This window comes from Biomphalaria glabrata, chromosome 11, assembly GCF_947242115.1.
Source record: "Biomphalaria glabrata chromosome 11, xgBioGlab47.1, whole genome shotgun sequence".
Classification (NCBI taxonomy): Eukaryota; Metazoa; Mollusca; class Gastropoda; family Planorbidae; genus Biomphalaria; species Biomphalaria glabrata.
The window spans coordinates 26172823-26190858 of NC_074721.1; the positions used below are offsets into that span (position 1 = coordinate 26172823).

Here is an 18036-nt window from a genome sequence, read left to right on the forward strand (position 1 = left end):
GATGGCTTATTTATACTTATCTATTGTTAGTTTCAAACTTTAAAGTAAAGTATAAAGGGGACAATTTCAACTTATACCACAACATCAGTCAAGTAAAATTTCTTTCCTTTGTTCTATAACAAACAAAATAATAAATTACCAATAGTTAATTAACTAATCATTTTTTTTTTGTATTGATTCTTGCTTTGTCAGGTCAAAGAAATAAGTGTGCAAAAGCTCAGCTTGATTGGAAATTGGGTGTGGGGGAAATAATTCACTTTTTACTAGAGAGACAGACAGAGTGATTTGGATATCTAGCTTTGTAAATAGATTCTAAAATTATGGGTCATTATACAGAAGTTGCTGACTGTTGTGCCGTCTTCTTATTTGGTAGAACATGTATTCGGTGCCGAGATGAACCGCAACAAATAAAAAAGAAACTGTGCTCTTGGAGATTTTGCTACTTACAAAAATTAAGAGGGACATAAATAGACATACTTTCATAAAAAGTCAAAGTCATTAATTACCTATATAAAAATTATTAAGTAAAGATGTGCGCAAAAGTGTCCGCGAAACATACTTTTTTTTTCTCAAAAACACTCCAACAAAATGTGTAGTTGTTTGTTTGTTTTTGTACATTTGTAACTTATGTACTATGCATATATGTTTTATCTTTTCCCTTAAACTTAAGGGGCATGGGCAAATTTATTGAAATTATGACTGCATAAAGTATAAAGAGTCACTGATGCAAAAATGTTTGAGAACTTATTAAGTTATTTAATTTAGATCTAGTCTAAATGGTGGCAAAAATAATAAGCAAAACTCGGATAAACTTTAAAATATTACTAGATTACTAGATCTATAAATTAGCCTATAGGCCTACGGTCACAAACACTAGGCGTGATAGAGATATATAGATATGTTGTTTGTGTGTGTGTGACAAATACTAAGCGTGCTCTAAAATACGTTTTTTTTTTTGGTCAATCAGGTGGTTTTGGGAGGGCGGATCTACTACATCTATAGGTAACACAAATCACAAGCTTTTCAGCCCCCCCCCCCCCCCCCCACTCCCCCGCCCCGATCGAAAAATATCTAGCACTGACTTTTGGGCTATTACATCGGCGCCTTTGACATACGGTCACGGAGGTCACGGTTACATACACTGAGCGGGCTAGATCGGCGGCTAGATACGTAGAGCCTCGAATGTTTTGTTTTTAGGTCAACCACGTAAACTGTTGTGTCCTGCAATGGCTTGGGGAGGGCGGGATTATGTATTGGCTACCAAAGCTTATTAGGCTCTCCCCCAAATAAATAATATCTGGATTAATTAAGGGCCTTAAATCTAAAAATAGCTATAGACCTAAATAAGTACCAGTACGGTAATGTGTCGGTAATGCGTTACTGGGCTTAGCACCTTACACTTATGTGTATTGTGTATCGTCAGTTTCTAAGAAGAGCTGATAGATTCCTTCGATGTGGAGCATGTGAAAATGACTAAAATCTGTCTGTCTTGACATGGCGTTAAAAGAAAATGATATAAATAACAACAATTTAAAGATTCTAACACTTCTGAAACACCATACTTTTCACAAAATTTAAAGATTATAACACTTTTAAAACACCATACTTCTCGTGTGTTCGATAGTTTCTTAATATGTTCGATAGATATAAATTCTTGAAGGTAGCGGTAAAACAATGTTCGATGTTTGAAAGCATCGACCTGACCCACTTTAACATCATATATAATTTTAACTATGAGTAGTAATAGAATAAAACATGTCTACTTTTTAAGAAAAATGAATGAGGAGTTCATAGATACAATCAGTTTTTTTTTTAGGTCTAATTCTTACGGAGATACATAAATTCAAACATAAAAAATGTCGGCGACTGAGTTTAATCGATAAACATTTTCATTTCACATTTCTATTTGCCTGAATGGGTGAATGAGTGACAGATACCTTGGTGCTTATTTGATTTTAGATGAGTTTTAGCTTGCTGGTTTGATTCTAGATCTATATCGTCAACAACAAATTTCATTGGTCGGCATCCAGCGGGTAATCGAAATATGAAAATTCCGAAGTTTGTTTACTTCGTCGACTTCGAATTTTATTGTATAAAAATTGAATTTCTGAGTGTCCGATCTAGACCAGAGTCTATCTAGACAAGTCTAAAGTCAAGATCTCTATATTACAATAATTCATTATTTCCATTATTTAACTTAGACTTAATGAAAAGGTAATAGCCTTATATAATAAACAATAAAACATGCCAAGGAAGAGGACTACACGTATTAAAATTGCTTCACAGTCACAGCCAAGTAAAAATATTCCTCTTGCTCAAGATTTATCCATTACTGACAAGAATGAGCAGCTGAAAGTATTTTTAAAAGATTATGATTGTAAAGGTTGGTGACTTTCTAAAACTTAGTCTAGATTCTAGATCTTTTAGAATTGTAGTCTCTATAATAGATCTCTAGATCTAGATTGGCTAGATCTAGTAGTCTAGTACCTCTACTTCTAGTCTACTGACACTCTACTCATCTACTGACTTACTCCTCTTACTCTTAGGTCCTCTACTCTAGACTAGAGTGTCTAGACACTCTTTATTATTATAACTTTTATATAGGGCTACTTTCATGCTTATAGTTATAGCATGCTCAGAGCGCTTTGGTCTTGGTCCAATCTCATTTGTGGACCAGTGGGGGGGAGGGGGTATCCAAGAGTTTTCCGTGCTGCCTTCACTGCCTTCAGGCGCTCAGTAAACACAACTCTGCCCGAGTCGGGTGTCGAACCTCGAGCACCCTTCTAGGTAGCCAAGTTCAAGCGCACTTAGCCTCTCGACCACGCTTCCCACACTCTAGTCATACTAATTGTCTAGACCTAAGGCCTTACTAAAGTTATTAATGCTAATGATAGCCTAATTAGGTACTTCGATAAAAATTTCTAAATGATCACAATGCAATGGAACCTATTTAGTTAGATAGAGCTTGAGAAATGCTTTCCAATGATAACAATTTTATATTGCTGAGTTAATTGCGAGGGAGGTTATTAAATTTTTAGTGGCCAAAAATTAGCCTTCTTTAGCCTTTGTAAAGCAAAAAAAAATCTGTGACCGAAACAACTGACAGTTGAACTTCGACAAAAAATAAAAATATATGTGATTTTGTCATCATATGAGCCCAAAAATCACAAATACAACAAATCAGATATCTGTATTGTGTTTTATTTTGTTTAATTATAATTCTACTGTATTTAAATAGCTATTTATATGCATCAGATAGATAATTCTTATAAATTATAATTGAAAATAGCACTGCGCAGAAAAATATTTCCTAAAATTTAATGACTATAAGTTTCATAAACTTCATAAAAAAACAGTTTTAACCTTTTTGTAGAGCACTGGCAATTAATCATTTCAAAATGCCTAAATTTAAATGCTTTAGAAATTAGATTGTATATGAAAAATTTCTTGCATCGAACAATAAAATAAAAAAGAATCCTTGCGATTTTTTTAGAAGTTATTAAAAGATTTTTTACTTGAATTTTTGTACAGTAATAGCTCTTCATTTGGAAAATATAATGTACTCATTTATTAACTATTAATTTACATGTATACTAATAGAAAAAAACAACACAGGGAAAAAATAATTAATTAATAGTTTGCTGAGTTAAAAATATGAAAATTTTTTAAAAAATATTTAATATTATTTTAAAATATATATTTTTACTTTAAAATTTGCAGATTACAAAGTCATTATAATAAAGACACATTCCCTCTCCATAATCTAGCATTCAAACACTATAAAAGTTATAAGTGAAAAATTCCTATGTGTGCTTCTAAAAATAGCTCGTAAATCACAGTGTTGGCTGTTACTAAAAATAGATAATAACCATCAACTTTGAAAATTAATATCTAAAGAGTGCGCCAAGTTACAAAGTTCAAACTTAGCACACAGATATATATTAACATGTTAAATTCAATAGAATTAGTGAGATTGTTTTAACTATAAACACTTTTATTTTATTTAAAAAAGAAAATTTTACCCTTCTTTGTCTTTGTTAATTTTAATATCAAATATCTTTAAAGTGCACCAAGAGAATTTAATGAAATTTGAAATATACTATACACATTTCATAATATGATAAATTATTGTAGCAAACAGCATTGTAACAGCATTGTTGTAACTTTTATAGGAAAAAGTTGTAAAAATGTCAACTTTCACATAAACTTTTAAGAAAAATTTTAACAGATTGGCTTCAAAATGAAATAAAAATTATCTCTGATATCTTATGTTTACAAAAAGTAATCATAATTAGTCCTCAAATCAAATACAATGTGCTAAAACTTTGATGGAAATGACCACCCCTAAAAAAAGGGTAAAATGTGCTGACACACTTTTCAGCCATTTTTTGGGAGATTAAAAAAAATGGAACTAGGTCAGTTTATCGAAGTACCTAGCCTAATCTACTATCTAGGATCCACCCAGGGAGGTGAAAATAATATGAATTTAAAAAATAACAAAATAGATCTAGTCTAGCAAATCTAGATCTAGTAACAAAGTTGGCTGACCCAGTCCCATGCACTAAAGTCTTATAAGTCTCATTCAGAATTACCAAATTATCTTTGAAAAAAACAATTTATGGTCAGTATTAATATATATATTATTATATATTATATATATTATCTCTAGATTTAGTCTAGACGTCTATATATCATTAAAATTAATTAAAATACTTTAACAGAACTTTCCAATGGTGTATTATGTATAAATTATGACTGTATGTTTAACAGTTAGAGAGTTATGATTTTTTTGTGTGACATTTTGACATAACATTGAGGGCAATGGAACAAGTCACTGGAGCTGGAGTTGTGACTGGAGAGCTTGTCGCTGGCTTAGCCGGTCAAAAGTTGAAGTTGAGTTTTCATAGACGATAGATCTACTTATTAAATAATAAATTTAATAGTAGATCTAGTATTAGTAGTAAATTTCTAGCTCACAAAGCTGATTTCATTTATATTTATGAACTTTACTTGTTTAGAATGTAAATATTGAAGAATAAACAAATTATCAGGTCTTAAGCTACAAGAAATGTCAGAGTGGTGTGGACAAAATGGTGGCGTAATGATGGCAGAAAATAATTAAATATTTAAAAGTTTGATAAAAATAGTCTGAAACAATTTTTTTTCATTTCCTTTTTAAATTCGTGCGCATATTTTTAGTACACAAAAACTATTTGAATATATGTAGAATATTAGGCCTTACATGGCCTTAAGTGGTTTTATGTCTTTTAAGAAATTTCTATAACAAAAACTGTAAATCCCATTGCTAGCAATGCTAACCAGGTTTTCAACTTTTTTGATGTGACGTGCATAAGATAACGCGATAAAACTTGGTAGAATTATAGCCAGGTATGATATCTAGCGAGAAAAAAAATTTAATGTTTGATTATTTTTCTCAACCCTGTAATGGTAAAAACAAAAAAGGGGTATTTTTCATAATAAATTAAAAAATATAATTAACTTTTAAAAAAATCCTGATTAAGCATTAAATAGGCTATTGTCTAAAGCAGTAATGTCCAACTTAAAGCGACCTGCGGGCCATTTCACTTTCCGACACTCATGTCGCAGGCCGCATGACCGAAAAGGTACAAAAACGAAATAAAATTGACCTGAAACAATTTTATTAGAAACCTCTGGATCTAGTAGCCTACTTACAATAATTAATGGGATATCTGAAATTTCTTCTTTTTTTTTTTTATGTGCCTCTACTTAAAATGTGAGCGACATTGTAGCTAGCTTACCAACAATTCATTTTCTTCTCTTGTTTATCCTCCAATCTCTAGGCGTAGTTTAACAATCTTTTTATCTGAGACTCAAACCAAAAATGACAACATATTTGTTTTATTATGCCGTTTATATATTGTTCTTTTTTTTAAAACAGCCAAACTTTCTATATAAATCATATATATGTTGGCTTTTTATCATGTTTCACAAAAAAATTAAAGATCCGTTCACTTTTCCTGGTATATTCTAAATTCAGAGTCCACTTAGAGTTTCTTCAGGTCTTCCATGTCATAACGTACATGTACTAATGTTAAAGGACATTGTACCAATCCATCAGATTAAAAAGAGAGGCCCTAACGTACTTCAAGATACTTTTTCAACTTTAAAAAAAGAGAGGGGATTTTCTACACTTTGTGTCGTTTCTGCGGGCCGGATGGAACCACGTCGCGGGCCATATTTTGGGCATCACTGGTCTAAAGTAGTGGATAACACTTCATTAAAACCTCTCACATTTCATTAAAAAGGATAATAAATTTCCAAGTGCAGCCTGTGTGAAAAAAACATCAAAAAAGCGATCTCTAAATTATTTATTGTTTTTTAGTTCCGCACTTCTGGGTTTTTTGCCTAGCTACCTAATCGAGTCCTAGACTCTAGACACTCTAGTAATCTCCTAGATATAATCTATATATAATAGAATCTACTTATATAAATATAGATCTACATTACTTCTTTTGTATTAGACTTACTAGAGTTAAGAGTATCTTACTCTAAGATCTAATCTAGATTTATAATCTAATCTGTCTAGATCTAGAAACTCAGACCTTAATAGCTCTAGACTTTAGTCCTATAGATCTAGATTTAGTAATCATTTTCGTCTAACAAACACCCCCTAAAACACTATACATGTCATAGCCTTTGTGTAAATGGGGGTGCTCACTAATATTCTTTTATTACTATCAATGACTTTAACGCTATTTTAATGATCCTTGAGCTGTTAGACCAGTGTTTCTCAAACTTTTTTGTCTGCCGGCACAGTAAACAAACTAAAAAAAATTTTGCGGCACACCACGAAGAGCAACAGTTGTTTTATAATAAGAAGAAAAAAAGAGTTTACCTGTTTTTAAGTATTATATTTAATGTGAAGGGTGTGCCTGTTTTTGAGAGCAAATGCGATCTAATCGAGGCTCCAGAGTCGACAAACAAACTCGCATGTCATCGACTATTGTAAGAAGTCTCTCTCTTTTCTTAGATTTTCTTAGATTTGATTACAGTCAGTGCTGAAAATCCAAACCCACAAAACCATGAAGATGCAAAAGGAAGAATTATTTTGATTGCTTTTAAACTGATTGCAGGATATAACTTGTTGATTAAAATCCAAAATACATCCAAGCTTTCTCTGCAAAACTTAACTTAAGAACTGCATCATTTTTTAAATCAATGACCTGCTCTGCTTCTTCAGTAGTCAGATTTGTAACTTCATTGTTTCCAAATGGAGAGCTGACCCATTCATATTCATTACTGTTGGAAAGTAATGCTGCAATGTTGACTGCTGGTGTTTCAAAGTGTGCAGAATTTCACGGGTGATTTCTTTAGTTGAAGCACATTCATTGTAAGTAGGAAAGCAGTCCGTTCAAGGTCTTACTTTGCCACAAAGACAATCAATTTTTCACCAAATGATTTCAGTTTTGAGGATGCAATGATGATGGTTTCCGATGGTCCTTGAAGACTTAAATTCAATGAATTTAATTTGTCAAATAATTCAGAGAAAAATATCACCTTAACCCACCAGATCTCGTCATGAATAGAAAATCCAAAGTCTTTTTTTTTTTCAGTCTCCAAGAATGAAATCAGCTCAGCCCTTAGTTGGACGACACGCTTTAACACTTTTCCCCTGGAGAGCCAACAAATGTTGGTGTAATACTGGAGACATTTGTAGTCTGAATCCATTGCTTCACAGAGCTGAGAGAACAGTCGGGATGCAAGCGGTCAAGATTTGAGGAAGTTTACAACTTCAATCACTTGATCCAGAACAGACATCAAATATTTCAGCAAAGATTTGAAGGCAAGAGCTTATCTGTGGATCATGCAGTGAACAACTAATACATTTGGATTTTCTTGACGCACAAGAGTGACGAATCCCTTTCTATTTCCCTGCATGGAAGGACAGCCAACGGTGCAAACGCTTACACAGTTTTTCTCCACTGTACTTTGAATAGCAAAATGTTTTCGTTCACCACTTAAAAATATTTTCCGCTTTGGTCGTAGTTGGTAAGTTTTTGCAAAATAAGAATTCGTTGTCACATTTTTCATCCTTTATGAACCGAATAATAGCTAGCAGCTGGGCTTTGCCACTAGTGTTAGTGGATTCATCAACTTGAAGAGACCACAACAGAGACACTTCATCGTCAGTCACGTCGAAGTGTTCGCAGATTTGATCTTGTAAATCTGACGATAAGTCTTCCATGTTGCGCAAGATAGTACCATTTGACAAAGGAACTTTTTTAACTTTTTCGGCGGCATCGGGTCCAAGGATAGTTTCAACAACTATTGCTAAAGCTGGTGCAATGGCTGATTCAGCCTCTGTGTGTGCTTTCTTGCGTTTTGCTAATAACTGAGCTACCTTATAACTTGCAATTAATCCCTTTTCTGGCAGCTTTAGGTAGTTCGTAAGTTTCTTAGCTTGTTTATTTTGTTGAGCCCTGATGCTTTCAAAGTATTCCTTCGGTTGCGCTTTTACAGCTGGATGTTTTGTTTCCAACTTTCTCTTCAATTTGATTGGAACAAGTGCTTCATTCGATAGAGTTGCATTGCAGATAAGAACGAATGGTAATGGAGCATCTTCAGGTCCAGAAGATATGAAACCATATCCGATGTAATCTTCTTTGTACCTTCGTTTGGTTCCTTGCTTTTCATTTAACGCTTTCGCAGTTTCATTCTTGCTAACGTATTTCTCCATGGATAACAATGAATAATAATAATTTGTTATTATCAGCATACACCTAAACAATTTACATGAAACACACCGCTTATTATTATCGTTAACAATTCAAGAACTGCTGTGCGTCTGCTAAGGCGGCCTACATTTGAGTCATTATAATAATATATGTATAGTGGACAATTCCATAACCTGAAGAGCTAACACCCCTTTCCGCCACTATGGAGCGATAAATGTAAAATAAACATTTAATAGTAGGCACACCTGTGTAACTGCACGTGTGGCGTTCTGAAAACTCCCGCTGCACACCTGCAGATCTTCGACAGTTTGAGAAACACTGTGTTAGACTGACAGGCCGCATATCCCTAATGCGTTACAAATATAAAAAAGACAAAAGCTACTAAAGCAAAAAATATGATAAAGCAATTAACAAACAAACACAGTGATAGGTACAACCCTGCTGTCCCTTTCTCTTAAATTCTGTCTCTCTTTGGTGTCCTAATTATTGATTGACCAGTTAGGTACTATCATCAACACAGTAATGAAAAAAAAAATGTAACGGGAGGAACAATTATTGATTGATCATGTACTAAATTTAGGACACAGTCACTGAGTGGTGTAAGCGTGGTCACGCAGTTTTTTATTTGGGTCAACTAGATCTAGGTAGGCTACACTGCTACAGTATTAAATTGAATTAAATTAAATTGATATAAAAACAAAAATTGGAGATAATGAAAATTTTTAAATACAATAACTATGAAGTGTTCATTAGTGCACTGAGAGTGTTTGTTAAGTTACAAAGCAGGGAATGGTGTTTGTTAATGTCAGCGCAAAAATAAACCATTAAAAATAGTACAATATGTTTAGTTTACAGAAATAGTTTTAATAACTTAATAACAAATTAAGTTAAGAATAAAAGGAAGCTTTAATAATTAATATGTCTTAATATGTCTTTTTTATTGGCACAATGGAGAAAAATGAACAGCAAAAACATCAGACTTTCACTTAACAAAAAGTAGTTGTTTAGTTTCTCCTCCTGTTCATAATTGGAAATATTGTGTTGTTGTTTTTTTTATTCGAATGTGTAAAACTTGACTTTTCAACATTTCTTCCATTGGTAGTTACTTTTCTGTTTAAATTGAAATTGTCTTTCATGTTTAGCTGTTGTACAGAACTGAATATATAAAAGTTACATAGATCTTATCTCGTAATGCAAATGTTTCAATAATTCATTTTTACAGTTAAAAATACACTACAGGACCTTGAAAAGAAAAAGACAGCAATCATTAAATTCATCAATGCCCGCTTTGAAGAACAAATTTTAAACTTACCAGCTGTAAGTTTTTTGTTCCGTTTTTACTTCACAATTTTGTTAAATAACTAGTGAAAAATAACTTTCTAATTCTAAAATTAAAATTCTATATTCAAAGTATATTATATAGAAAGTTATGTCTTAAAAGTTCAAAATTTTAATGCACAACATTTAATGTTAGTAAATAAATTGTGTGCTGTTTCTTTTTGTTTCTCTTTAGGTTGTAGCGAATATGACTCTTAAAGAATATGCAGGTCAGTTGTTCATAATATATATTAAGTTTGAAAGCTAAAGAAATATATGTTTACTATATTTGTATTATTTCATGTCTATATATTTCATAGACTGATTTCCCTATACTCTGTCTTAGAGGCTGGTGGTACTGAGGAAGCAGTGATAAAACTGAAAAATACAACAAGACGACAAATGCTTGATGAATTGTCATGGTAATACTTTTGTTTGTACTAATGGATTGCCTACATGTAGGTAACAATATCTTAATGGATGACTCTTGAACCAAATATAAGAACACATAAAAAATGGGGTAAAAATATTTTATTTCTGTTCTTACCACATTGACTTCATTTGGCTATTCAAGGTAATTTAAAGTTGCTCCTTTGAATATGTCAGCTGCGTGAAGAGTGGGGAACTGATGTGTGTGTGTGTGACATCATTCCAACCACAGCTAATGCTTAAACATTCATCTCATTTCCATGAGATGATCCATAGTCACTTTGGGACTGAATGAGGCCATAATGATAAGCTAATACTTTTTTTTCCCCAAAGGGCTGGAGCTATGAAATCAATGAAAACTGAAGAATCAGGTCTTAGTATCATAAGTGAGGAAGATTCAGAAGGAAATGAAGCTTCAACAAAAACATTTAAAGCTAAGGTGTGTTGTATTCTTTGGTCATTTGATCAATTTCAATTGAAATGAATGATTTTGTTTGTTCATATTCTTTAATCATTTCTTCTCTGTTTCTTCTCAATAATTTAATCATTATATGACTTTTTCTTTCTTTTATAAAGAATAAATCAAAGAAAGGAACTATGCTTCCTCCTACTTCAAGGGCCACTCGATCAAAGTTAGTATAGTAATGCTCATAACATTGGTAATTTATAGAAAATTGAATATATACACTTGTATTTCTCAAACCTTTTATCTTCTATTCTAAAGAAATTTGAGAAGCCTTATAAAGTGCCTTCATTTGGTAGTGCTAATATAAAATGAAATATAGGAAAATATTCCCGAACAGAAACAAGGATTAGCTTTATATACTGTTTCTTACAACTCTTCTACTGAGATAATTCTGATCTTAATATCACAATCAAGGGGGCTTAACTGATAACTTCAGATTAAATATTCATTGTAGCCATAGGTATCTATGTCTTATTGTTGATAGCAAATTTGAAAGTTAATATATTCAATTAGTAGTACTTTTTGTTACTTTGTAATTTTAAACCCATTTTTTTTTTAAAGCAAGAAAAGCTATTTGTGTATATATTACTATTTTGTTTCTTTCAGACTGACTACACCATGTAACAGTACTACCCGCTCTGTTTGGGGACAAACACCTTTAATAACACCTAAATTTAACCCTTAGTGAGTTGAAGCAGTCAAATTTTGTTTCTTCCTTGTACTTTTTAATTTCATAATTGATGTAACTCTTTCTCTCTGTAATTATTTTTCCACGTTTTGACGAAATTCTTCATTTTGCTCGTTACTATTTCACTCCCCTGTTATGATTAAGTTTCAATAGCTTTGTCGTTTGTAATCAGAAAATGTTTTATTTGGTATAGAATTAAATGAGAATACATACTCTTTTTATAAAGTTTATAAAATTAAACATTAATTTAATTTAATGAGGTCAATTAGGAGAGAAAGAGTTAAAATATTTACACATTCTCTCTCATGTCTCTCTTTAGACATTGACTAGAAAATTGCTGAAAATTAAGTCTGTAAAGTTTTGTGTGATCTTGGAGATTTGTTTGAAAGAAATGTCTTTATTATTTATGTGTTGATTGATTGTGTGTCTTCCTAACAGCTTACCAATAACACCAGAAAATGAACGAGATATCAAACCTGGAGAAAGGCTCATGTCCTTAGCTGGTAGTCCTGTGCGGCAATTAGGCAAACGACAAGTAAGATATTATCATCAAAATGGAGTTAAAAATTAATGCTTCTTTTGATAGGGTTTATATTGTGTGATTGTCAGATTTGAGAAGCTTATCTGGAGAGATGAATATGTTGATCTACCTAGAAATACTCAAGTGTTTTTCATTCTTTTTACTTAGTCTCCTTAATGATTTGTTTACTATAATCTCCTTGACTACATTGACCTAATCCCATACTGTATCATTTTCTATGCTAGCTCATATGACTCTTAATGTGATTTGATTGAACAGTTAGTACATCTAGAGGTTAAATCTTGTCCTAAACCAACACAAAAAGTCATTAGATCTTGTTCTAAACTGATACATACAGTAGACCAGCTATCTATTTGTTGCTTTTTTATCATCTCTTTTTTTACATAGTTAACAAAAGTCCAGTTACCTCCACTGGTTCATAGTGTTTGTAAATCTTGTAACAATAAGCCATTAATTCTTATTTGAAGTAGTTGGCTAGAATCAACAATTTTTTCATCATAATATAATGCACCCATTTGTAGCTATCATCTTGATATGCATCTAATCATGTGAGCTGTTGAACACAGGACTAAAAAAAAAAAGCAACACATTTTAATCAGATCTCAAACCTAGTAGATCACTATGACTCTATGATGTTTACTAGTTTAACTCTGTCTCTACTACTGAAATTGCAATATATGAATGTCACAATTTTAATCCCCTTACATATAAAGACAAATTGATAGTAAAACTTTGATGTTTGATTCAACATTTTGTCTCTCCAGCCAACTGTTTGTATTGAGGATGTCAACAAGACTGAATTTGCTGCTGGGTTGGCTGACATAGGAATTGACTTAACACCAGGCCGGGCTGAGAAAATTTTAGAACTGGTCTCAACGAAGCTCATGAAAAAATGAGCACTGGAGAAGTTTGTTTTCACTATATGTGTGTCATTAGTTTAGTGTAACAATATCTTCAAAAATTAAAAAATAAATATTCACATTGTTGCTTGGAAAAACTGCAAAATCATTGATGAAATCTTTTTGTCACAGTCGAATGTGTCTGTATATCAGTTTACATAAACTGTAAGCTTGTCAAGGCTACCTAGAATTTTTTGTTTTGGTAAACTACCAAGATTAGGTTAGAGAAATTAGAATATTTTCAATGCAACATAAATGTTTTATTTATTCAACACTTTCACTCATTGTTATTAATGATGATAATGTGGACAAAATGTTCATAGAATTGTCAATTGTAGCTGTAAATAAGTCATGCAATCACAACTATTGTGTAAACAGTGATGACTGAATGGTAAGACTGAGAGGTGAGATTGACATTGTGTGATTGAATGCCATGAAAGAGAGGAATTACTGGGAGTGGATGCTTGAATGTCAAGTGACTGTAGTGTGTCAGCTCTCCTCAGTTGGATTGTTTACTTCTAGATCTTGAGACTGTCATTCAGTAAATTACTTGCCTCTTCACAAAGTTTTTTCTTTCACTTATTTCTCTTTGTGGGATTTTAGACTTTGTCTAGTCAGTTCACCCCCCCATTTACTTCCTATGATTCATCTTAATTATGTTGCCTACATATGTCCTATGTCTACCTAATGTCCTATGTCTACCTAATGTCCTATGTGTCAATGAAGTTCCAAACAACCAGATGTCAACCAAATGAAGACAAGTCCTTTATGAAGCTGTTTTGTCAAAGTGAATCTTTTAACAAATAGTAATTGTACAAATCATGAAATAAGCATTATTTAATATATTCATTTTTATTTACATGACAAAACGTGTGACACATTAGATCAGAATATAATTAAATGCCATTAAAAACAATACAAATTGAACATGTATAAATAGAGAGGTCATGTAAAAAAGTGTTTTTGTGTTACATCAGATAGGTCAGATAGGATAGATAGGCTATTGATTGTAAGTACACAAGACGATCCAGCGATTCATAGTACTTAATGCCTGTAGCACAATTGACAACTTTAATGTTTAAAAGAAATAAAAGCAAAACTTATATAGCCGACATGATATCCTAAGGATGGGTCAAGTCAGCCTTTTACTAGAAAAAATAAAACCTTATTTCATGGCTAAAAATGACGCCCATTTTCAAGAAAGAGCGATTGAAAAATAAAGTGAAAGATAGTCGTCCAGGAGTTATCAGCGGCATGATCATGTATTCTAATCGTTCTCATCTCTCAAAAGATTTCCACAACTTCCCCCACACCTTGGGCTTTTGATCAGTATGTCTCACGCAGGATACTATTATAATATTACATCTACCACATTGAATAGAAGCGCTATAGCTAAGTACACACCCCAGATTTATAATTGATTATAGGTGAACACTATAAACGCATTAATAACTTCCAAAATATCAAAAAGCATTCTATATAATCCTATTTATTTTGTACATGAAATGAGGGCTTAAAATCAAAGCCTTATTAGCACAACTAGACAATTTAATAAGAAACAATATTCAATTTGGTGGATGAAGTGACCGGTCACCGAATCTTTTACTCTTTATAATTAACTAGACATATGTTACCCGCGACCCGCAGGTCTTTATTTGCGCATTACTTTTGATATAGTCACTGAGAGTGTTTTGTAAACAATTAAACGAAATAATAATGTAATAATATAAGTAAAGCGAATGTGTCAATGTAAAAATAGTGTGAATGAAGCTATCAAATCAAAATAGCTAATAGGCTTAAATCCATTTTTTTTTTTCAAATTAAAACATTTGCTTGTAGGCCTACATATATTTGATTAAAATTTGAGATGAATAGACTAAATTTTGTATGTTCATGTGTATAAAGTAGATCTTGAGGTAGACATAGATCTAAATCTAAGTTAAAAATTGGCTTTTATAGAGTTCATTCTGTGCTGCGCATGCGTGAACTTTTTTTCATAAATGAACATAGGCCTATCTCAACACGGCTACGCAGCTTTAGCGAACAGCGAACGAATGTATTAAAAATGCTTTAGAAAAACACATTTGAATGTTAATTTGATTAAAATATGAAATGAATGGACAATAATTAGTATGTTTATGTGTTAAAGCATAAAACTATCTTTGCGAAAAGAAGTTTTATCAGTCTTAGAGTTCAATAAGAGTTTTAGACCTAGGCCCTAGGCCTAGGAATAGACTCAGTAGAGAGATGTGTTAATGTGTAACCATTTGGTAATGTCTAATGAAAGAATGTTCGCCAGGAAATCTGTAGTCACAGATATCAGGAACTAATTTATGTAAAAAAATGCTTTTAAATAATCCATTGGATTGGATTTAGATGTATGATAAACGTAGCTGATGATCCTTTCACGTTATTTCTCTTTCGCTACGAAAATAAAATTAGTTTTGCGAAAATGGGTTTACCCGAGGTCCATACATTCTTATCTATTAAAAACGAAAAGAGCGATAGCTTTGTTAAATGAATGGGATTATAAAGTGAACAATTAAACGAAATAATTTTTAGTACGCGATTCATGAATGAATATAGATCTAGGCCTATCTCAACTCGGCTTCGCAGCTTTCGTAAATGAATGTAGCTTTAGAAAACCAAATTTGAATGTTTATTTGATCAAAATGTGAAATGAATGGACTTTAATTAATTAGTTTATGTGATAAAGTATCTAACTATCTGTGCCAAGAGAAGTTTTATCATCTTATAGTTGAATTAGAGTTTTAAATCTAGTGATGGGATTTAAAAGTAAACAATTAAACAAATTAATATTTAGTACGCGATTCATTACGGTATTGTCTAATGAAAGAATGTTCGTCAGGAAATATGAAGTCACAGATATAAGGATCTAATTTATGTAAAAAATGCTTTTGAAACACAAAATTGAAGGTTAATTTTATTCTATAATGAAATCAATGGATCTTCTTTTGTATTTTCATGTGTCAAAGTAAAAAACTATCTGCGCAAAGTGTATTTCTTAAAATTAGATCTATGTCTAAATCCTTTCTATCTTTTCTCATGTCAACATTGTAGACATGGCCAAGATCCATAAAATACAATAGCTGTAATAGAGTCGGACTTTTTTTTTTTGAGGTCTTACGTTTGTTTTAGGGCTACAATATATACACTACGGTTTAAGTTAGTACCCAAGGAACATTCCTGCCTAGTTTTATCAAGATTGGTCAAGCGGTTTTGATGTCTATAAGTAACATACATACATACAAACCTCACATTCTACTTTATAATATAGATTAATAATAAATGAAAGAAAAAAAATGGTCTCAACCCTTTTTTGCAATTCCCCATTATGCAGTAAACCCCCCACCATAAGATCGCCTGTTTGTTTGGTCCTGTATAACATTGTAATCCAAATGTAAATCACTTTTATAAATAGCCAAAGCTGTATGTTTCATCATGGCAAAGTCATTAAATTGTATCTTTATGACTTGCATTCATTTGCTTTCAATTGCACATTAACTATATTCATGATTTTTGTGTTGTACTTACCGGTATGTGACAATTAGGAAAAAATGAGTGGACATGGGAACATCTCCAGCAATGGAATCCTACATTGAACACACAATAGTTGTGACGGTTTGTGAAAAAAAAAGCCAAAATGTCATTGCAAAATTTGAGCTTGTTTCTGTTTGACCAGTTCTGGAATTCTTTTTTTTTTTTTTTTTAATAACTTTTTGTAATTCTTGTGGAAATTACTAACATTTGTTGATGAATTAAATAGTTCCGATGACTTTTTGCTGTAGTTGTCGTTTTCAACAGGCTTGCAAAGAAGGAAGCTCGTCTTTAAAATCGCCATCATTTTTAGATATATAGCCTGGCTTTCTTGACTCTTGTCAGATTTACAAAATGACGTTTCAGTTTGTGCGGTATTAAAAATAGAACTTTTGTTACAAGTGATGCATTTTGTGGCTTTTCAATTCCTGCGGTTTGATCTTTTCTTAATGTTCTATTGTTCGAGAGCCATGTTCATGAGTTGTTCAAGAATGAAAATACTTCCAACAACATGATGGCGAATTCACAAGTGATAATTAAAAATTGATGTGCTTTTCGTAAATCTTCACCATATAAATACTTGAACTAGAATCTATGATTCTGCAATATTTATACTGCGACAATTGCAATGTTTGAAATAATTTGAATTCAATTGAAAATTGTGTTCAATGTCAAGTTTTTTAGGCGAAAACTATGTGGATATTTCTGATGGTTAGAGCCTCTAAGAGATTAAGAAACAAGTTAGCAACAGAAGACTCGTAATTTGTTTTATTTTATTTGTGTGTATAGTCCTATAGAACTAGTCTAACTAGTGTGAACATGCTCGTGTTCATCTTGAACGGGACCTGGCACTTCAAAGTAAGGAACTATTTCTTAATGTTAGGGTGGAGTTAGGTTTAGAGCAGTTTTTAGATCCCAGCATTTCACAGCTACAATCTCATTGCCAAATCACAATTATTATTTTCAAAATTAAAAAAAATGTAACCGAAAATTAATCAAAAGGAAACTAAAGAAAAAAATTTGTGACGAAAAGCAAAAATTGCTGAAATCCTCTGCCAAGAGATGCAGCCAAACGTCATCTGAATCTGATGAGAACTTTCACGAAGGAACATTCACGACTCCATTGACTTTTGTCTATCATGCCACGTTAGATGACTTAGAAACCAGCCAGCCCGCCAGGTTTTTTTGTTTCGGCCTAGATATATATGTGTGGGCGTGTGTGCATAGTTGATCTTACTTTCTGACCCTTCATCCTTTCGGAAGACGTTCATTGTAACCTAGAATTGGTTCTTCCTGAAGTGAGGGGAATAAACTGGAAACACTCCGTCCTTGTCAGGGCCCGCCGCCAGGCACTATTTCCGGTATTTAAAACAAACACATGCATATTCTTCAGTATCTACAATGAATTTTCCTGCTATTAA

General features: G+C 32.3%; 1 protein-coding gene across 1 annotated transcript; it reads left to right on the top strand.

The window, feature by feature from the left end:
* Positions 1–1999: 1999 nt before the first annotated feature.
* LOC129921790 (borealin-like) lies at positions 2000–13738 on the top strand. The gene is made up of 9 exons (XM_056004645.1): positions 2000–2383; positions 9940–10034; positions 10231–10264; positions 10381–10456; positions 10797–10902; positions 11040–11095; positions 11536–11613; positions 12056–12152; positions 12923–13738. Exons 1-9 carry the CDS (start codon positions 2245–2247, stop codon positions 13052–13054), a joined length of 813 nt encoding a protein of 270 aa, XP_055860620.1. The 5' UTR covers positions 2000–2244; the 3' UTR covers positions 13055–13738.
* Positions 13739–18036: the final 4298 nt, after the last annotated feature.